This window comes from Xenopus tropicalis, chromosome 4, assembly GCF_000004195.4.
Source record: "Xenopus tropicalis strain Nigerian chromosome 4, UCB_Xtro_10.0, whole genome shotgun sequence".
NCBI lineage: Eukaryota > Metazoa > Chordata > Amphibia > Anura > Pipidae > Xenopus > Xenopus tropicalis.
The window spans coordinates 83,331,642-83,350,961 of NC_030680.2; the positions used below are offsets into that span (position 1 = coordinate 83,331,642).

Below are 19,320 nucleotides of genomic sequence, written 5' to 3' on the forward strand. Positions count from 1 at the left end.
GATGCCTCAATTAATGTAATTTTATTGGTATTTATTTTAATTATTGAAACTTAGCAGTAGCTGCTGCATTTCCCACCCTAGGCTTATACTCGAGTCAATAAAATAAAGTTCAGAGTTGGTGAAGTTCTTAGGTCAAGGTTACAGCCTGCAGATTTTTCTTATCTGTCTTCATTTCTGCACTGCCTTTAGTTTGTAATATCTCCCCATCCCTGGTCAATTTTCCTGTCTGTCAAGAGAGCTGTGCTCTCATTGGAGAATCCTCAAAAAGAAAGATCCAATCAAAGTACAGCTGATATCATACATTATGATATCATTATAGCAGAAACAGAGCTTGTAGGAAGGAGGAATGCAACAAGACTTCCCAATGTTCCAGACCAGTGCAGAAACGGAGTGAGGTTTTTTTTTTTAAGGTGCCAAGCAGATTTGGGGAGGCTTAGCCTCCCCTACCCTTATTGAAAATCCACCTATGGCTTCTATAAAACAGATCCTGAAAAGGGCTTCTATGAAGCCTCTTGTTTTGTGAGTAGAGCCAAAACCTTTGGTTCACTATTATTGAATTCATCCTTAGTGATAGTCTGGGGCGTTTTGCAGTAATATTCTAATCCATTTTACCTTAGCAGACAGGCATTAGTTTAAATGACAGATTTGAAGATGAATAGGAGAGGGCATGAATAGAAATATACAGTTGAGCTCCAAACATCTCCGGACACGATATGCTGCTAAAACCAGGTCTTTATTGTTCCATCTAAAAACTAGACGCCTGACGCGTTTCGTGCGCGCACGCACTTACTCATAGGCATACACATACAGCAGTAGGAGGGTTTAAATAGTGTCATAAGCAATTAAACATGCAAATTGGGACATCAATACATACACCCCCATCAGTAAAAAGCACACATAATGGAATCTGGAACCTGTATAAATCAAAAGTAATGGCAATATTTACAAGGCCAATCATTTTACAGAGGAATTTTTTCAAAACATACATATGTAGAATACATCCAATTAATCCAGATGTTTTGAAAAAATTCCTCTGTAAAATGATTGGCCTTGTAAATATTGCCAAAATTTTTAGATGGAACAATAAAGACCTGGTTTTAGCAGCATATCGTGTCCGGAGATGTTTGGAGCTCAACTGTATATGATATAAATTCTCCCTTCAGCTACGGGTTCGGGGCCCTGAGCACCCGGACCATTTGTGGACTCTGGTGAGCTTTTTCTGATTCTGTATCAATCACAAATATTCATTGGGGCCCCCTAGAGATTCCTTACAACTGCGCTAGGTCTGGGGTGTTTACACCTGGACCTATTCATTTATTTGGTATGGGTTTTGATTTGTTTGGGGCTTCAACTGGTTATTCGTTTATATTTACTTTGTTATAACTACTATTTAGATTAGAGGCTTTATTATTTGTTTCCTTACTAAGTAGCTGACTTAATCTTTCATGAATAGAAAGACAATTCCGAACTGGAAAGCTACTAAACTAAAAGCTAAATAGCTGGAAAACCATTAAAAGAAGACCAGTTGCAAATTGTCTCTGAATATCTATGTTTATATCACACTAAAAGTTACATAAAAGGTGAACAACCCCTTAAAGTAAGATTTTTTTTTGGAGCTCTGAATGTTTCTGCCCCTTTTGGTGAGCATCTTGTATGTATTGCAGATGGTGCTGGAATGAGCAGTGGGGAGGAAATTCAGCTAACAACCACAATCACCCATATCGATGGACCCACAGAGGTGTACCGGCTGGCTGGCAAGGAAGCCCAGGAGTAATACCCAGTCTTAGGGTGGGACTAATATGTAGACATTCTAGTTTATATATCCCACTATTACATGTTACAAAATAGCCTTCTATACAAATACCATATTTATAGCTGAATTTCTCTTTTGTTAGAGGAGTGGCATGGCATCTATTTGTACTGTAGCTTTGTTTTTTATACATATATAAATATATAAATTTGGTGGAAGAGTGCTTTTTCACGCTTAGAATATATAAATATATAAAGTTGGTGGAAGAGTGCTTTTTCACGCTTAGAATCTACAACTTTTTCACCACAGCTCAGACGAAACTGTGGGTCACATTTTATCAAAACAAACTCGCCAATATTAAGGAGCGGATTTATCACAATGTAAGATTAGAGCTCACCACAAAAAATTTTACCCACTTTCTAGAAGCGTATTTATCAATAAGGCGAGACTTAAATGTTTACTATTTGATAAATGTGCTTCTAAAAATCCCATAGGAATGAATAGAAAGTGGGTGAGTTTTTGTTTGGTGAACTGTAATATCACACTTAAATAAATCTTCCCTAAGAGTTAATTTTATTAGGGGTACAAGACAAATCTTAACCACCACAAATAAGCAAATGCTTTGTAACTATATTTTTTCTTTTTATTTTCCTTTTTGAGGTAAACCAGTAAAAAAAAATGCAAGTTCTGATCATCAATTTTCATTGAAAAACAAATGAATCACTTTTTTTTTTTTTTATATATATATGTTTGAAGTTATATTGGCCCCATATTGGTCAGTTGTTTTGTTAATTAATGAAGTTCATTGTGTGTCTGTCCCCCCCTGTTGTAAGTATTTCTATATGTAGAACTTATTTCATTGGGAACATTATATACTAACATGCAAACATGCTGCCTTTTTCAGATGCAATATGTAATAAGCAATAAAATTGTCTTGTTTTTTGTATATGATGTACAGTTTTATTGGTTTAAACAAAAAAACGTAATGGTCTCAAGAGTCTGTTGCTTTATGTTTATAATCATAAAGTTTTGTGATGTTCAACATAAGTTTCAACTGACTGCTGCATAACAAGAAGTTGCCACCTTCATCACTAAGGGCATCTCGTAGGTGAGAGAGATGCTATTTTCTAACACTAAGCAGACTTGCACAAGCCCTACAGCATCCACATTTCATAAGTGACTTTTCTATTTTTAATTTCAAACACACATGAGCATTCTATGGGAACAACTTCAGTCCAGGCTTAGAAAATCAAAACGTTGTTGAGCACAGCACAAAATGCATATGGCAACAAGTCTGCCTGTGTTTCACTAAAAGCTTCTAATTTTAGAAGCCTGGATTGGAGTTATACCTAATAGAATGCCTGTCAAGATCTATATCCACTCCCAATGCTTGTAGGCTCAGGCCAATGCACCTGGACCCTCCAGTATATTGGTGAGGTTAATTTAGATCTATCTGCCGTACACTTGGAGAAATTGATGGTTTTGTACACATATAAGCATGTCAAGCCAAAATTCTAGCATTTTTTTCCTGTAACTAAGTATGTAGAACATGCAGTGAGAACAGTACATACAATACACAATAGCTTTGTGTGCAGACAACTTTAAAACTGATTTAGATCTGATTCCTGTTATACCCAAACTAAACATATCCTACAGTGCAGTGTGCTGCCAGCCCCTGCACAGCCTGGCAAAGGAGGCAGCAGGAACCCACAGATGGGTGGGACTAGCAGGGTTTTAAAAGAAATCTTCCATAAATCAGCCCAAAACATTACTTTTTAAGCACATTCCTTCTATATTTAGAACAGTATAATGCTGGTTTTTATTAAACAAGTGCATTTTTGTATACTCTAAAGCAAATGTAAGTAATTAAGATCATTTTAATTTACATTCATTAATTCATACGCATTTACTGTGTCTGTCCTTTACATTGCTGGTCCTGACTACTTTTTTCTGTTGATACAATGTAGCAGTAATTCACTCTACACCTGATGTAGTTCCTAGCTGCACTAAGGTTTTCTGTACTTCTTATTAGTTTGAGATATTTTGACTCTTCCCCCTTTAACTAGCTATTTCAGCCCATTTAAATTAAATAATGGTTTTGCATAGACTGGTCACTTCAGGTCTTGACATACTAGTGAGCTGGAATAAAGTCAGGACTTCAATTAATGAATCAAATAAATTAATCAAATTTCTGCTTATGTACTTAGATCAATTGGCATTCAAACAATCTGTTCATCTTTGATTCAAAAACAATATCTTGGCATTCTTACTATTGGTTGTTGTAAATTAGAATTATTTTTTATTCCAGTGATACCTGTTCATGTCCCAAGACTCCAAGCCATAACCTACCAGCATGCTTCATGATAGGATAGGACTGGTCTTTTGAGGGGTCCCCAGTGGCACAAACAGTCTTTTGACATAAAACTGCTGTTTGGCTACCTCACCCCCAGTGCTTAGGAATATAGAGAGTGGGTGGGAATAAGGATTTTTGGTAACTAAGGGGGAGGGGGGCTCAAACTCATATTTGACTCTCCTTTTAATGGCTCAGACTGTTTACTCAGAAAAATTCTACATAAAAAGTGTGCAAGTAAATCAACGTATCTAGTAAAGAATGGAAAATATACATTTTAATGTTATTTCTTTTTAGACATTCACAACATCAATACATGCTTGCTTCCAACATTTAAATTAAGCGGTTTTCTCTCCTATCTAAATGTAGGCCTCCTTTAGGCAAGAATGGAATTTATAATCAACTATAAAATATATCTTCCATAATTCCATATAGTTTATATATACTTTTAAACACTAACTTTTTTTTCTTTTGTCAGTTTTCTTGTTTTTTGGCGCCATCTCCTGGTAAAGTAGTGTCATGTCATATCGTAAATCACATACTGCATTATCTTTTTGGGGAAGCTTTATCATCAGTTTGAGAATTGAGGATTTTTTTTTATTCCATATGTCATTTAGTTAAGGTGTGGCCAGCAGTAAGGGCCCCTCCCTAAGTAAGAAAGAAAAGACTTAACCCTGTCTGGACAGCAGTGGTCCTAAATGATCATTCCTGCCAATTTCAGATGTTTTTGTTTTGTTTGAGATCTGTTGATGAATAAGATAATAACAATAACCTGCATTAGAGGTGCTGATTTATTTGATATTAAGCTTTTTATTTGTTTTTTTATTTTTTTACACCTTATTCTATATTATTAATTATGTGGGTACCGTCAAGGGCTGTCCTCGTAATGGGCCAGACCCCATGGGCGATTTGCATTACTGTGTCTGTTCCATCGGGCTCTACATCTGACCAAGGAGACTTGGATCGGATGTTAGCCACCGGGACCCAAGCAGACAGGACTACGAGTTGAATTTGGCACTGGACGCAAGTCCCTCACACCCTTAACACGGCTACAACTGACGCCCAGCATGGTAAGCTAAGCATCCATTGGAGGACTGCTGACATGGTTGAGCTAAATGTGCCCGCTCACCTCTACAGGGCTATGATACCTATACCCAGGTACTGGTTGGTTTGGATAATAAGGGTTAACAGGTCTAGTTTGGTTTTAAGTAAGGGCAATTACTCTCCGGGGGTATGGAGCACAATGCCCATAGTATGTCTCTGTCATACATGCACGCTAAATTGATATACTCTTATACTTTGTTTCTCTCTCCTACACTTTCTCTGCTTTTCACTTGACTTGTACTTTCTATTGTCAGGCAACAATCTTTTGGCACCACTTTAGGCTTAAAAGCATTTGTTTGTACACGGTGTTGGTATCCCTGACGAAAGTTCCAGTAAGGGACTGAAACGTTGGATTAAATAAACCAAAGAAACTTCTCTTCAGATTATTTGTTTTTTGTTTATAAAAATTCCTGCGAGCGCTATCTATACTATAAATTCTGCAAGAGCACCCGTGTATTATCTTTTTCTTATGGAGTGCTACTTACTTGCCATACTAATTATTAATATGTATTTTTAAAGCACCAACATATTACACAGCGCTGTACAATAAATTAGTGTATACATTGAACATACAACCAATAACTGATACAAGAGATGATAAGGGCCCTCCCTAAAAGAGCTTCCATACAGACATAACCTATGTTTGCATCTGTAAATGGAAAAATGGCATTTACAATTAAAAGAAGACAACTGAACATTAAATTATACTGGGGTGCCAAACCTGGGGAGATGAAACAAAATGGCAGTGCCACCTACCCCATTCCAGTACCCTAATGGGGTGGTACACTGGTCTAAGATAAAAGGTTTGTGCTTGTATATGCTTACTAGATTTGGAAATTTCATTGATTGAAAAATACTAATAATAATATAATGAGAATTTTATGGCAGAAAAGAACAAATGCATTTATCTTCTTAACTTTAATTTATTAAGCCATCAATTCCTTTACCAAAGAAGGCTCCATCTCAATTGCAGGATAAGATTTTTATTCTGTTTCGTTTCAGTGTTTCTTCCTTCAGCTTTATGTCCCATTGTTCTGTCCATCTTCTGCTGCAAAGAATACAGTTATTTCTGCTGATAGAGTTAAAGTTTTTGTCATGCCTCTCCTTTCTCTGTAAGCTGAATTATACCACCAAGGAACCTTTTATTCAGAAATCTAAAAGACTGGCTTTCCAGATTTCCTACTTTTTATTATTCACCTTTTGTACATGTCTTCCCTCCTTTAATAAGCATTATATCCCCCTTTTTAAAAGGGTATTCAATAAATGTTTACATTTACCCATCTAGCTTGACAAATGATTGCAGTTTTTGGCTTAAACGAATGCACTGATCCTGTACTTATTTGCAGTGTGTTATTTTCTAACATCTGGATGGTGATGTCAAGGATTGCAGAAATAGAAGTCCCAAATGGCTACGTGCTACAGCAGTAAAGCTTTTTGTGAGCTATTCTAGGGGGCTTCTTAACTGCTTCTTCTAAAATTCTATCTAATTGCAGTCTGTAATTAGTGACCTAAAATGTTCTCTTCTGATCAGATCAAAAGCTTTTACATTACAAATCCCAAGCTATGCCTCTAGCATACAACCAACTAGGGACTCAGATCAAAAAATCAAATGCTTTGGACCATGAAAGATTTTTCTTCCAAAATATTTTGTAGCATACGAGACTTTATAAACCAGTTTCTTCCATAATAGTATCGCTTAACCATATGTAGCAGTGAATGAATTTTAAGAAATCCTGCTTTCTTTGGTAGAAAAGTATGTTGGGCATTTACAGATTTAAAAAAAAAAAAAAACCTATAAGGTCTACAAGGTTTAAATTTAAATAATACCTCTTTTGTGCTGCAGAAAACCAAACAACCCCCTGTCCTAAACTGTCCATTATTCCTTCCTGATCCACACATTGGCAACCAGATGACTCAGTAATGACAATTCAGTTTATTTAATACCCATATGTTATATAAAAAGGCATTTTTAAGATACCCCCTTTGGCAGCAAATTAACTTTTTCTAAAATAACTCCAAGGCTGTTAAGCCTTTTTATATTGGTTAATCTGTTCCCAGCACTACACAATAGCACTGCTTTCAGATAAGCTATTTTTTCTTCTGCTAAATGTACTGTCAACATGACCCAAGTCACATAATAGCAAACAGGGTTCCTCCTGCTTGGGTGCTATTCTACCACTAGGTGTGGCATTTAAGCATGCGCAGTGCAAACGATTTGTTTTGATGTCTACAATGCTGAAATCTTCTCTAGCCTTCAGGAAACCTGAAGGGTAAGGAGGTCTGGAGTGTCAAAATTCATTGCCTCTCATTGTATTTCATGTATTTGGGGCTAAGATTCCCACTGCTTCTAATGGTATTTAATGAATTTTGGGGGCATTATTATTAACATTTATTTATAAAGTGCCAACATATTCTGCAGCGCTGGGGCATCTGGAAAAGTATGAAAGCTATGAAAGTATGGCTAGCCCCATGGCAAATTTCAAAATGAAATAAAAAAAGTTTGCTTTTTTATAAAATGGATTTTAGTGCAGGATCTAGTAGATGTCTAGTAAGTCTAAAGCAACTGGTCTTTCTGAGTTTTCACCACATCTGAGTGGCTTCATCAGTTCAAATGAATGGTAGGGAATTCTCCAGCATTTTTTAAACCCTTGAGGGTAGTACAGCCACATATATTTAATCACAATGGTTCCATTTAATTTAGTTAGGTGTTGGCTGAAACTCACAGGTGTGAAAAAGTATGATCCAGTCACAATCGTACAATCGTACGAGGCAAGTGTTAATCTTTCAATGTTCATGCCTGGATGTGTGAATTGTTGTGAAACCACCGGGGCAAGCATGTCAAAGCAGCATTGTAAGTTGGTAATAAGTGATGTAGCAGGCCTCCTTCTCTGTTCAGGGATTGCTTTTCCAATCTGGCATAAATGGCCTCTTTCACACACACTTTCCAACCATCTAGGTTCTCAGTCCAAAATATGCACATTGCTGTCCTCAAAGGAGTGTCCCTTACTTGAGCTGTAGATAGACTTCTGAGTCTTGTCCTGAGGAGTTAACCCTCCTATGTTGGGCCATTCTCTTACAGAGTTAAACCTTGTCATTTTAGTGCCACATAGTGTTTTTGCTATTACATGTTTACTGAAACTGCACAATATGGTTTGATCATGGGTTACTTCAGCAGGGTTCTTTGTTATACCCACCAATATATATATATATATTATACCCCACAAATATGCTTGTCAGCTTTATGATGGTGCCAAACACTCAATTCAGTGAATAAAAAAATCAAACTGTGCACTGCCATCTACTGTCCTACTGCAACAGTTCACCAAAGTACTGAATCCTTTCCTTTATTGCAGTAACCTCATATGTACATAGTTGTAAATACACTGAAACACATAGAAACAAAGTAACATCTGTTATAGACATTATAACAGTAAACACAGGTGGTGGTATGTCCCACCCACATATTTACAAACTCCATAAATCATGTAAAGCCCCATTTACCTGCAGAAATAAACACAGTAATTGAATGGAAGGAAACAATTAAGGCTTTAAGCACAATTCATGCCCAATTGTTCTAGTATATTAAATCTATCCATTTCGCTTTAGAGACCCCCCACGCAGGGGAAAAATAACCTTCTGCAGCAGAATTATGTGTGTCTTCTAGAAACAAATAGCCCACTAGTGTGTGATTATTTTCCCCTCCTCTGAATATAGTTGGTAATAGATAGATTATAGTAGGTACTAGACACATTCGTATTTGCCTATCCTTATTCTAACTTTTCTTCATTCAAGCCCATAAAAATAATTCTTAAATTAAATACAAGCTTAGTAGGAATTCCAAGTAATTGTGTTTCCTTTATAGAGTTCCAGTTCTATAAATTTAGGGTGTATGAGTGCTTGGTACTCTGTAGCTTTAGAGTCTGAGATGTAGTTTCTACTTAGCAGTTAAAAGGTTGATGCCATCAGGTTTCACTCAGTGCAGCCCTGCCATTTGCATTAATTAGAGACAATTCTATCTGTCTAATCATATATTTGTATTAATGCTTTGGTCTGTGCTGTAACTTGGTGCAGAATAAACTTAATAATAAAACATGGCAGGTTAAGAGATTACAAAATGTAGTGTATGAGCAGTTAAGGAGGGCATCTATTTTGGAGAGAGAAATCGGGAGTCCCACCTGCCCAGGGGTGGGCCAAGCCGACCGGGCGCCCTAGGCAACCCGGTCGGCCCCCTCGCCCCTGCACCTTCCTCATTCGCACCCCTTTGGCGCGCATGCGCAGTTGAACGGGGGGGGGGGTTCGCGTTGCGATTCATCATTGCCCCCACCACGTAAGGACAAGCGGCAGGGGCAATGACTAAAGAACGTGGACTAGGGGTAGGCAGGAGAGGCTGCCTGGTGCCCCCCAATCGTTGCGCCCTAGGCAGTTGCCTCTTCTGCCTACCCCTAGTTCCGGCCCTGCACCTGCCCTCCCTTTTTGTTAGTTGTCACAACTGTGGCCTGGGTAATGGGATACAGGTTAAGTTGACCCAAGAAGGTGAGTATTTTGGGGATATGGTGAGGCAAGAGTTAATGGAGGATGGCCCGTTGTCACAGCCGGGCAGCGGGTCCATGGCAATGGAGATAGATTTTGTTGGCAGTGCCGAGTATAGCAAGTCCCACTTGTTCAATGGCACATGGTTTTTGATGTTTCCTTTCTTAGAGCTATGAGAATGAGCTGCACACACCAGGACTTGGCAAAAATATAATAAGTTTATTTAAGAAAAGAGATCCAACGTTTCGAGCACTAACTGTGCTCTTCCTCAGGGAAGGTTTTTTCCCTGAGGAAAAGCACAGTTAGTGCTCGAAACGTTGGATCTCTTTTCTTAAATAAACTTATTATATTTTTGCCAAGTCCTGGTGTGTGCAGCTCATTCTCTTGCTTTATATTTTTTTGCTAGCACCCTGGGCATTTGAATTTCAATAGGGTGTGCTCCGTTTGTTCTTGTTAATATATATATATATATATATATTGATACCATGCTGGAAAGCACGAGAGGCTGGTGGCCGGTATGGTTGTCATGCACTTAGTTTGGTCCATTGCCAGGGACTTTAGAGCTCAAAGTATTACTGTTTAATATTTGTTAATATAGTTGTTAACACTGTTATTATGTACTTGTTATTTATATTTATGATTATGTTTTTTATTGCTTATGGTATGTAATAAAGCTGTGGCCAATATTATTTCCAACGAAGGACAAGCTGTAAGTGGTTATTATTTCTAGGCCAGTAGTTTAGTGCAAAAGGAGGGCAGGTATTGGCCCTGCCCAAGTCATGTCCCATTTCTTTTCTCTAATGGTGAAGACACAGAGTTACTTAGTAGCAGCTCTCCTCCAACCCAAATGTACTGTAAACTGTTTTGCTTAAGGAACACCTATCAGATGCTGGTTATTTTCTCCAAGTTTTTGTATATAAAATCACACACAAAAAAAGTAATGTCACTGTGGTCTGTTCATGGACTATATTTTTATATCCGTTAAGACTCTAGGCCTCTCTTATTCATGTCAGGCTATTTGTGAAAGAAAGTGACTACATCAGCCACCTGCTATATGAGGACACTAAAGATAACACACAAGTGTTTGGGCTATTTATAGAATCAGCATTGTGCATGGTGACCTCATGTAAATGAGTCTAAATTGTTCTTCCCTCCTAATGTCACTGCTAATTCCATCAACCCCCTGACCAGCAGATTCTCAGATACTCCTTTACAGTGTAAATGTAATAGGGCAGGTTTATAACAGAGCATGGGGAAGGTTTATAGCATCCAAACATCATTACTGACTTAAGGAGGTGTTTTTGTAAATGGCAACAAGAGGCAGTTAAGGCAGGGCACAAAATTTCTATGCCCGGGCCTTAGTGGCCTTGCCACAAATCCGCATCTGGAGATGTTTTCATTATATAAAACAGGAGTATCCAAATCATGCTTTTCTCAGTATTAGTTACTATATCAAGTGCATTTGACTGAATTCTGAATCCAAACACTAATTTACATATCCACATTATGGTAAGAAAGGGATAGAAAGAACTATGCATTTAGCAGGTATAAAAAAAAAATCACGACTTCCTTGTTCTTATGACTAAGGGGCAGATTTATCAAAGTGTGCAATTAGAGCTCACCACAAAAAAAATGTACCCACTTTGTATTCATTTTTATATAGAGAGAGATTTTTATAGGCGCATTTATCATTTAGGTGAAAGTTAGAGTTCACAATTTGATAAATACACTTCTAAAAATCCCAGAAGAATGAATACAAAGTGGATTCATTTTCCTGTGATGAGCTTTACGATCGAATTCTGCAAGCGGCAATGGGGCAGTCGGTTTGGGGACCGCATCAACGAGCCAATGCGGTCCCCGATCCAACAGGATTTTCTAACCTGGCCGACCGATATCTGGCCAATTTCAGGCCAGATATCGGTCGGCCAGTCCGATCGTTTCTGCCCTTACACGGGCCGATAAGCTGCCGAGTCGGTCCAAGGGACCGATATCGGCAGCTTCTATCGGCCCGTGTTAGGGGACCTTAACACCTTTCTGATATTGCTCCACTATCTTTCTGCGCAACATTGTGGGAATTGGTGATCCTCTACCCATCTTGGCTTCTGAGAGACACTGCCACTCTGAGAAGCTCTTTTTATACCCAATCATGTTGCCAATTGACCTAATTAGTGTTATTTGGTCTTCCAGCTCTTCGTTATGCTCAAATTTACTTTTTCCAGCCTCTTATTGCTACTTGTCCCAACTTTTTTGGGATTTGTTGACCCCATGAAATTCTGAATCAACATATTTTTCCCTTAAAATGGTACATTTTCTCAGTTTAAACTTTTGTTCCGTGATTTATGTTCTATTCTGAATAAAATATTAGAAGTTGGCACCTCCACATCATTGGGTTCAGTTTTTATTCACAATTTGTTTAGTGTCCCAACTTTTTTGGAATCCGGTTTGTACAAGGATGTAAAATCTTATTCCATTGTAATGTTTTTCTGTGCTTCCTTTAGTTTGTACCCAATGTTTCCAGGAGGTACCTGACTGCATGGGTACTATAACCATTCAGTGCAAGGTCACTGCAAAATAACCATTACTGGTACTGGAAAGAAGAAATCTTTGGGCACTCCCATCTGGAACACAGCTAAGTAAGTGTGCATTGAGTTTTCATTACCCTGGAAATTCAAGATGTCGTTGCTTGGTGAACAATGAATTTTATTTTATATGCTAACTGATGAAACTGAAACCCTATAGGGTGTCCATCATATATTTACATTACTGACTACAAACAGTAGTGACACCTCCTTCTAGGAAACATGGCACAGAGCGGGATTGACTGCCAGTGCAGCGGTTCTAAGCCTCTAAGATCAGTTTTATGCCTACGTGCCAGCATCTCCCTGGGAGAATGGTTATTCTTAACTCTAACTCAATCCTATGCCTTCAGCTCCACCTGTCGTTTGCTCCTGCGCCCCTAAAGCTGCTCCCAGCTATACCCTCCTCTGCAACTGCCCTAAACCCTAAACAATATTTGCAGCATTAAATAAATAATAATTCTCAGGGACTCTTCATTCCATTGTGACATCGCAACTTGGCTGAAAGCACCGCAACACGTGATTCTGTTTGCAGAATAATAAATTGTGTGCACCGTTTCCCCCAGAGGTCCCCCATGTCTCCTGTCACTGCAGGCAGCCATTAACCCTTGTGCCTGAGACGTCACTGGCTGATACACCACTATCTCCTATCGGTTGTATTCTCCCACCTCCTTCAGCAACGAACGGGTTAGTGCCTCCTTACACTGCAGCAGCATGAATGGCCTGTCCCACATAGTAAAAACATGAATGAAAGATAGGGGGATGGGGATTGTAATTATAAGAACAGATTTCCCTTCTTGGTGGCGTTTGCAGTCAAGATGACAGTTACTGTAGCTGCGTGAAACTGCTATAAGTGACTATCCGCAGTCAGATGGATGAGTCGGGGCGGACTTTTTAACATGTGGGTTATTTGTTTGTGTCAATCTCCCCCTACTTTTGCCTGTACAGTGGTATGGACTTGTCTTTTGGCTTTGTAGCTGTAAATGTACCACCCTGCAGTTTTATTTCCATTGCGTCCGGCCGCTAGGTAAGTGTGCTGCTGCCGTTATTTGTAGGGAGGTGAATGCACATAGCGGGGACATGGGACCAGGTGCTGTATAGGCAGGGGCGAACGCACATCTTATAGGGCAATTGCTCATTCAGCTGCACTCTTTTATAATACATGAAGGCAAATATGTCACGCAAGTCATGCACAGCTCATGCAGTAGAGAACACATGCTATGCATTAGGGATGTGCAGTTCTGTGCTGCAAAATGTTTCAACATTGCATCTCTAAGTACATCTCTTGTTCAACAACAGATGGAGGAACATCTGGCACATAGAGTTCCTCCTAGAAAGCTCATAAGAATGGCAGCCGGGAAGCACAGTAGCTAATATATATATATATTTGTAGCCTACATATGAGTTCCTACTTGTCACTATGGGAGGTCAGTGGACAAAAAAGGGAGAGCCAGGCAGGGACAGCTCTGCCTCAAAATATTGCAGGATGTAGTGTATTTTTCTCCCATATGCAGAAACTTAGCAAATAAGGCAAGCCACACCATACATGAGTGGATATGGTGCTGTTGTACCAAGCACATTTTTAATGTTTTTTACATTGCAAAACAATGCACCACTAGGCAAACCTAGTTTGAAATGACGTCTTTACCCTTCCTGTGGTGCTGGAGAATCTTGTAGGGCTTCCATGAGAGTGAGTACATTTAAAACATTATGCCATTCTTATACCACATATCTCCTGATGCTTCAGAACATATTGACATTTAGGGAAGCAAACCTTTTGTTGTGGACTCCACAGAGTGAAAGTCTAATGGAGTTACTAAGCAGCCCATATGGTTAAGGGAGTTTGGCCACTTTATATTAGACTTCTATTAAACTGCGTGGGGTGGCTTTTTAGGAGAGGAGATTGTAATTGTTGTGTTATCCATGATAATAATGTCTGTTACCTTTCAGGCACAGAATTATAATTCCCACCTTCTACAAACAGCCTTATGCTGTTGATGGATACTGAGAGGCCTGGTAGTTCTACAGCAGTTGAAAGGCCACAGAAATCCCTGTAACTAGTAATTCTATACTCAAAAGGCAGCTAAATATTATCTCCCCAAGCCACCACTGTTCTACTTGCACAGGCATATAGATAGAAGTTACGCTCTTAATGTATTCCATTGGCTTCTCTTAACAACACGAAGGTGCTGTACTGACTGTGATTGACAAGCAAGCTCATGTGTCACATGTTGGCATAATTATTTACACATAACAAGCAAAGGGCAGATATCTGTATGCATCTTTCATTTATAAAAAGGAAAATATATGACACACACCATGGGAGGGAGATTATCCAATATTATCCAATATTATGCTATCTCAGTAAATTACTGGAGCTCAGTGTGCAGAGAAAATATCAATAGCTGCCACATCTATTGTGCCCCGCATCCACTAGTCCATTGTGTATCTTCTCCTGGGAATATGACCCTTCTCTGATAGTGGATATGCGTATGTATCAGCAAAATTATCTGGCTTTTACTGTAACCTAAATGGAATGAAACAGGATCTCTCAGGGGCAGGAAAACCATTTACAGATTGCTGTTCTGAGAATCCAGTTCTCTTAAACAAAAGAAAGAAACCACCCAGCCCCCTTTCATTTGTCTTTATATAAAGAAGCTCAAAATTATCAGTTGTAAAGTATTTGTTCTTTTACAGGCAAAATAAGGAATAAAGCCCCGTGACACACAGAATACTAACAGTGTGGGAAGTAGTATTGATCAACCAGTCACGCATGCAGGGGGAGCCAACCAGAGCAACAGATATATTTACTATTTCTGACAGGAGGGAACCAGTTCAGACTGACTATAGACCATCAGCCCAACCTGAGAGGTTACATAAAATACAAGCTGGCGCGAACAGTTATAATTATTCTTTTCTATTTATGTAGTGCTGACATTTTACATGGGGTGTGACATGGAAATCTAAAATTATCATATACAACAATATGGTTTATATGGCTGGATAGGAAATTAGCTCCCGTTATACAGTAGTAACTTCCAAACGTAATTGTCTCTATTATGTTAAAAAAATATATATATATATATATATTTGACAAATATCAGTATCAGATTACCCTCTTCATTTTTGTTGTTGATACTTTGTTACTTGATACAGCAATCCTTCTCTTAATTCCTGATTATTCTATTTTTTTAATCCCTATTTACTGACCTACCTACTTACCCAATAGCCATCTTGGGTAATGTGGGTGGCATTCCATTTACAATGTGGGACATCTTCAATACTGTTTTCATGCAAACAATACATAATTATTATTCTAGTTTAATCTCTGGGGGCCTGCCTGTGAGCATTTCACAAAGGAAATGGACTAATCTAATAATCTTTAGCAGCTGCAACTGTGAGGGACATGCTGACCTGAGTTTTTAGATTAAAAGTAGTGATGAACTGGTTGACCAAAACACCCTGGGCCTTTGAGTTTACTTATGGAATGTTTGTGCACAAGAAAATGAGTCCCAGATGGGTGGCAGGTTGAACTCCAAGCATGGCCCCTTCACTTTTGTGATATAGCTCAGATTACTGTGAACAGTGCCTTGTGTATATTTACTATTACTGGCAGCAATGCTTGAAGACTACAAGGTCTGCACCTTCAAAGGCCAATTAGATTTTTTTTTTCACACTTGTTATTTCCAATACCCTTATGACTAAGCTGTCTAATTCAAAACAAGACAGCCATACGCCCAATATTTACATTTATATTGCCCAAGTGTATTTAAAACATGGACAACTTAATTTGTTTACTGAGGGATTTCATTCCACAATTCCTGGTAGTGGCTAGAAGTGAGTAAATGGATAATATTCTGGTTTGTGAATTAACCAGGAACTGTTCCTTTTAAACCATTGCTCATACATAATAGAAGAGATGGGACTTGTTTACCTCTTCATGGCTGATGCATGCAGTGCACGTGTTCTTACAGTGGCCCTCATACTAATGTTGTGGATGATCTGACATTAGTGATTGAAAATAGGGGGAACTATATGTTCTGAACAGAAACTTAACCAACATGTAATTATTTTCCTATAAATGACCTATAAACATACATATCAGTAAATATTTGCTTCTATCTATTCTTTGGCTAATGTAGCGTAGCATGCAAGCACGTACTTGGTTTGTGTGTGAGCACACTTTGCTACTTAATATGTAAGTATTTCATCTGTGGGATTATTAAATGGCATATACTATTTTATTTATATGAAACTCTTAAATATGGGTTATGATGTATTTTAAAAACCTGCATCCCTGTCCAGGGGAATAATTTTTATTTTATTTTGGTCCCTGATAGCAAAGATCCATTTTGTATAAAATGTGTAATTACAATAGAGATATTACAATTTGGAATGCTGAATTGGCTAACTTTAGCAGCTGTATAGGTAATTTCTTTCATTTTTCAGTTCCTTTTTTGCTACATTTTAATATCTAGGAACAACCAGAGAGTGCTTGGCTACTACAGCAGCTATAAATATGTTTCCTTGGGTCAAACGTCAATTTAGACACTGCTTGTGTCAATAGTTAAAAAAAAGGGTAATAGCCTTGAATGGCTTAATCAATCCTATAAAACATTATGGTGATAACTCATATTGATATCTTAATCAATCCTGGTAAGAATTATAGAAATAATGTTTTTATATCCCAGTCAATACTCTAAACTATTATCCCATAAATTATGGGGATTCTATATGGAATGCTCTTGGAGGAGCTAACTGAACTAAGTAAAAAATAATATTATTTGTTCTTTTAGTACCTGAGCTGTGTCCCTTATTTTGTGCATTGATTAGAGGCCACAACCCACAAATAATATATGATGGCTAATGTGAAATCTGTTGTATTATGTAAGTATTCAAGGTGGTTTAAGACTTTTTGGGGAACAATTCTGTGCTACAAATAGTATGGATCAAAGTAAAGCTGTGTAGCATATCCACTAGATGGCACAATCTAATATTACTGGGACCATTCAAACCAAGTAAGAGAAAAGACAAAGCAAGCAAAGGGAGGGAGCTAGCTGCTGTCTTTATCTAAAGCAGTCTGCCTGTGTGATGCAGTAATCAAACTCCCTCCAGCAAGCAGAAAGAAATACTCACAGGCTGGGAGAATATAAAGCAGAGATGATCCTGCAAGGTGCGTTCTTTATCCTGCTGTGTGGAGCATGTTCAGGCACAGCCTCTTACGAGTTTGTTTAGCCAGTTTTATCTGACTTTATTTAGTGCATGTGGTGCAATTGTTTCTTTTAATGTTATTGCTGATGAAGTCACATGCTAAATTTTAGAAAAGTGTTTTTCTTTCTTTTGTGATGTAAAATATTCACATTTTTTCCCTTTATAGGTTCCCATTTTCCAACGCTATGCTGCCTTTCTTAGTGACTGCATTTGTGCCACATTGTTTCTGAACTTTTGGAGGAGCCTGATTTTTTAAAGCAACATGCCAGAGCCAAGCAACGATTATAGGGTGGTTGTGTTCGGAGCTGCTGGAGTTGGAAAAAGTTCCCTGGTCCTGCGCTTTGTAAGAGGGACATTTAGGGAAACCTATATTCCTACCATTGAAGATACTTACAGGCAAGTCATCAGCTGTGATAAAAACATCTGTACATTACAGATCACAGACACTACAGGAAGCCACCAATTTCCTGCTATGCAAAGGCTATCTATATCTAAGGGCCATGCTTTCATCTTGGTCTATTCAGTTACAAGTAAACAGTCAATGGAGGAACTTCAGCCAATATATGAACAGATCTGCCAAATTAAGGGAGACACCCAGAACATTCCCATTATGTTGGTTGGTAACAAGAGTGATGAAACTCTGAGGGAGGTACAGGCCAGCGAGGGAGAATGCTTGGCCAACAAGTGGAAGTGCTCTTTCATGGAAACGTCTGCAAAGCTCAACTACAATGTGCAGGAACTGTTTCAGGAACTTTTAAACTTAGAAAAGAGAAGAACTGTCAGCCTTCAAGTGGATGGAAAGAAGTCCAAGCAGAAGAAGAAGAAAGATAAGCTGAAAGGCAAATGCTTAATAATGTAATCTGTGCCTTAATAGACCTTATTTTCAAAACAAGGCATCAGTACTCACATTAAAGGTACTGGCAAAAAATTAAAAATGACAATATCATTTTTGATACAAAATGGTCAGTAAATAAATAGACAGTTTATGCCATTGTTATTATTTGGAGCTGACTGCATGCTTGTGCCCATTCAAGTGCTGCGCTTGTGGATGCCTCCAAGAAAAAATAGTTGGAGCCAGTCTTGTTGTGCTGGTGGCTAATAATGCTTGCATTAGGCAGTAGGATACAAGAGTGTGTTATGCTTGTATTCTTCTGTCATAATTGGTGGTGGAATTACACACATTAATGTAAACAGCTCACTCTGTAACGTTTGCATGCTGGGATATGCAGTTATGACTGCTGTAAATGAAATATCTCTGGGTATATATTATCAGTCTAGTCAAAATGTCCGTTTAGTCTTGCTTCTTTTAATGGTCAGGCTTTTGTCATAATTATTGTTCCACATTTGTGGGGAAATGCTGCTTTTTATTATTTATTTTTTCTAGTAAACAATGCTTGTTTCAACCCATTCTGGACTGACTAGGCTTACATTAAAAAAAACCTCAGATTTCATCAACATGTTCCAAGGCAATTGCTTCAGTTATTGCAACAGCATCTCATTCTCTGGGGAATATTTGCAAATGGTACAAAGGGAGGAGTTGCCTAGCACCCAGGCTAGAGTGCTGCAAATTATAAACTAATTCTCTGGATTTCAAACACAGTCCTCATTGTCAGCGTAGCCACTGTGTAGCACAGGAAAATCAGTAAGGTTACAAGGTGTTCTGCCAGGTCCACCTCTGCTGTGTGAGAAGCTAATAAATGTGTACTTGCTAAGGATAGGTATGAAAGGCTACATACAAAACTTTTTCTGATGCTTTTTAATGACTTTTGCAGCATACCACACCCTCAGAGGAATTGTCT

The 19,320-nt window shown here is 38.4% G+C and overlaps 2 protein-coding genes across 4 annotated transcripts in view; both read left to right on the forward strand.

Moving 5' to 3' along the window:
• Positions 1-2,694, forward strand: part of wls (wntless Wnt ligand secretion mediator) — a 31,304-nt gene extending 28,610 nt beyond the window's left edge. Inside the window, exon 12 of the mRNA NM_001016910.2 lies at positions 1,665-2,694. Coding sequence (NP_001016910.1) covers positions 1,665-1,774 — 110 coding nt within the window. The 3' untranslated portion in view covers positions 1,775-2,694. The remainder of the gene's footprint in view (positions 1-1,664) is intronic.
• Positions 2,695-13,082: 10,388 nt separating this feature from the next.
• On the forward strand, positions 13,083-18,978 carry diras3 (DIRAS family GTP binding RAS like 3). 3 transcript variants are annotated; one of them, XM_031899814.1, is made up of 2 exons: positions 13,083-13,211; positions 17,688-18,978. In XM_031899814.1, the coding sequence occupies exon 2, from the start codon at positions 17,784-17,786 to the stop codon at positions 18,378-18,380; it is 597 nt and encodes a 198-aa protein (XP_031755674.1). In that variant the 5' UTR covers positions 13,083-13,211; positions 17,688-17,783; the 3' UTR covers positions 18,381-18,978. The 3 variants fall into 3 exon arrangements, with proteins under 3 accessions (XP_031755674.1, XP_012816022.1, NP_001107372.1); XM_012960568.3 differs by lacking the exon at positions 13,083-13,211 and adding an exon at positions 13,257-13,337; NM_001113900.1 differs by lacking the exon at positions 13,083-13,211 and adding an exon at positions 17,469-17,483 and having other exon boundaries at positions 17,688-18,449.
• Positions 18,979-19,320: the final 342 nt, after the last annotated feature.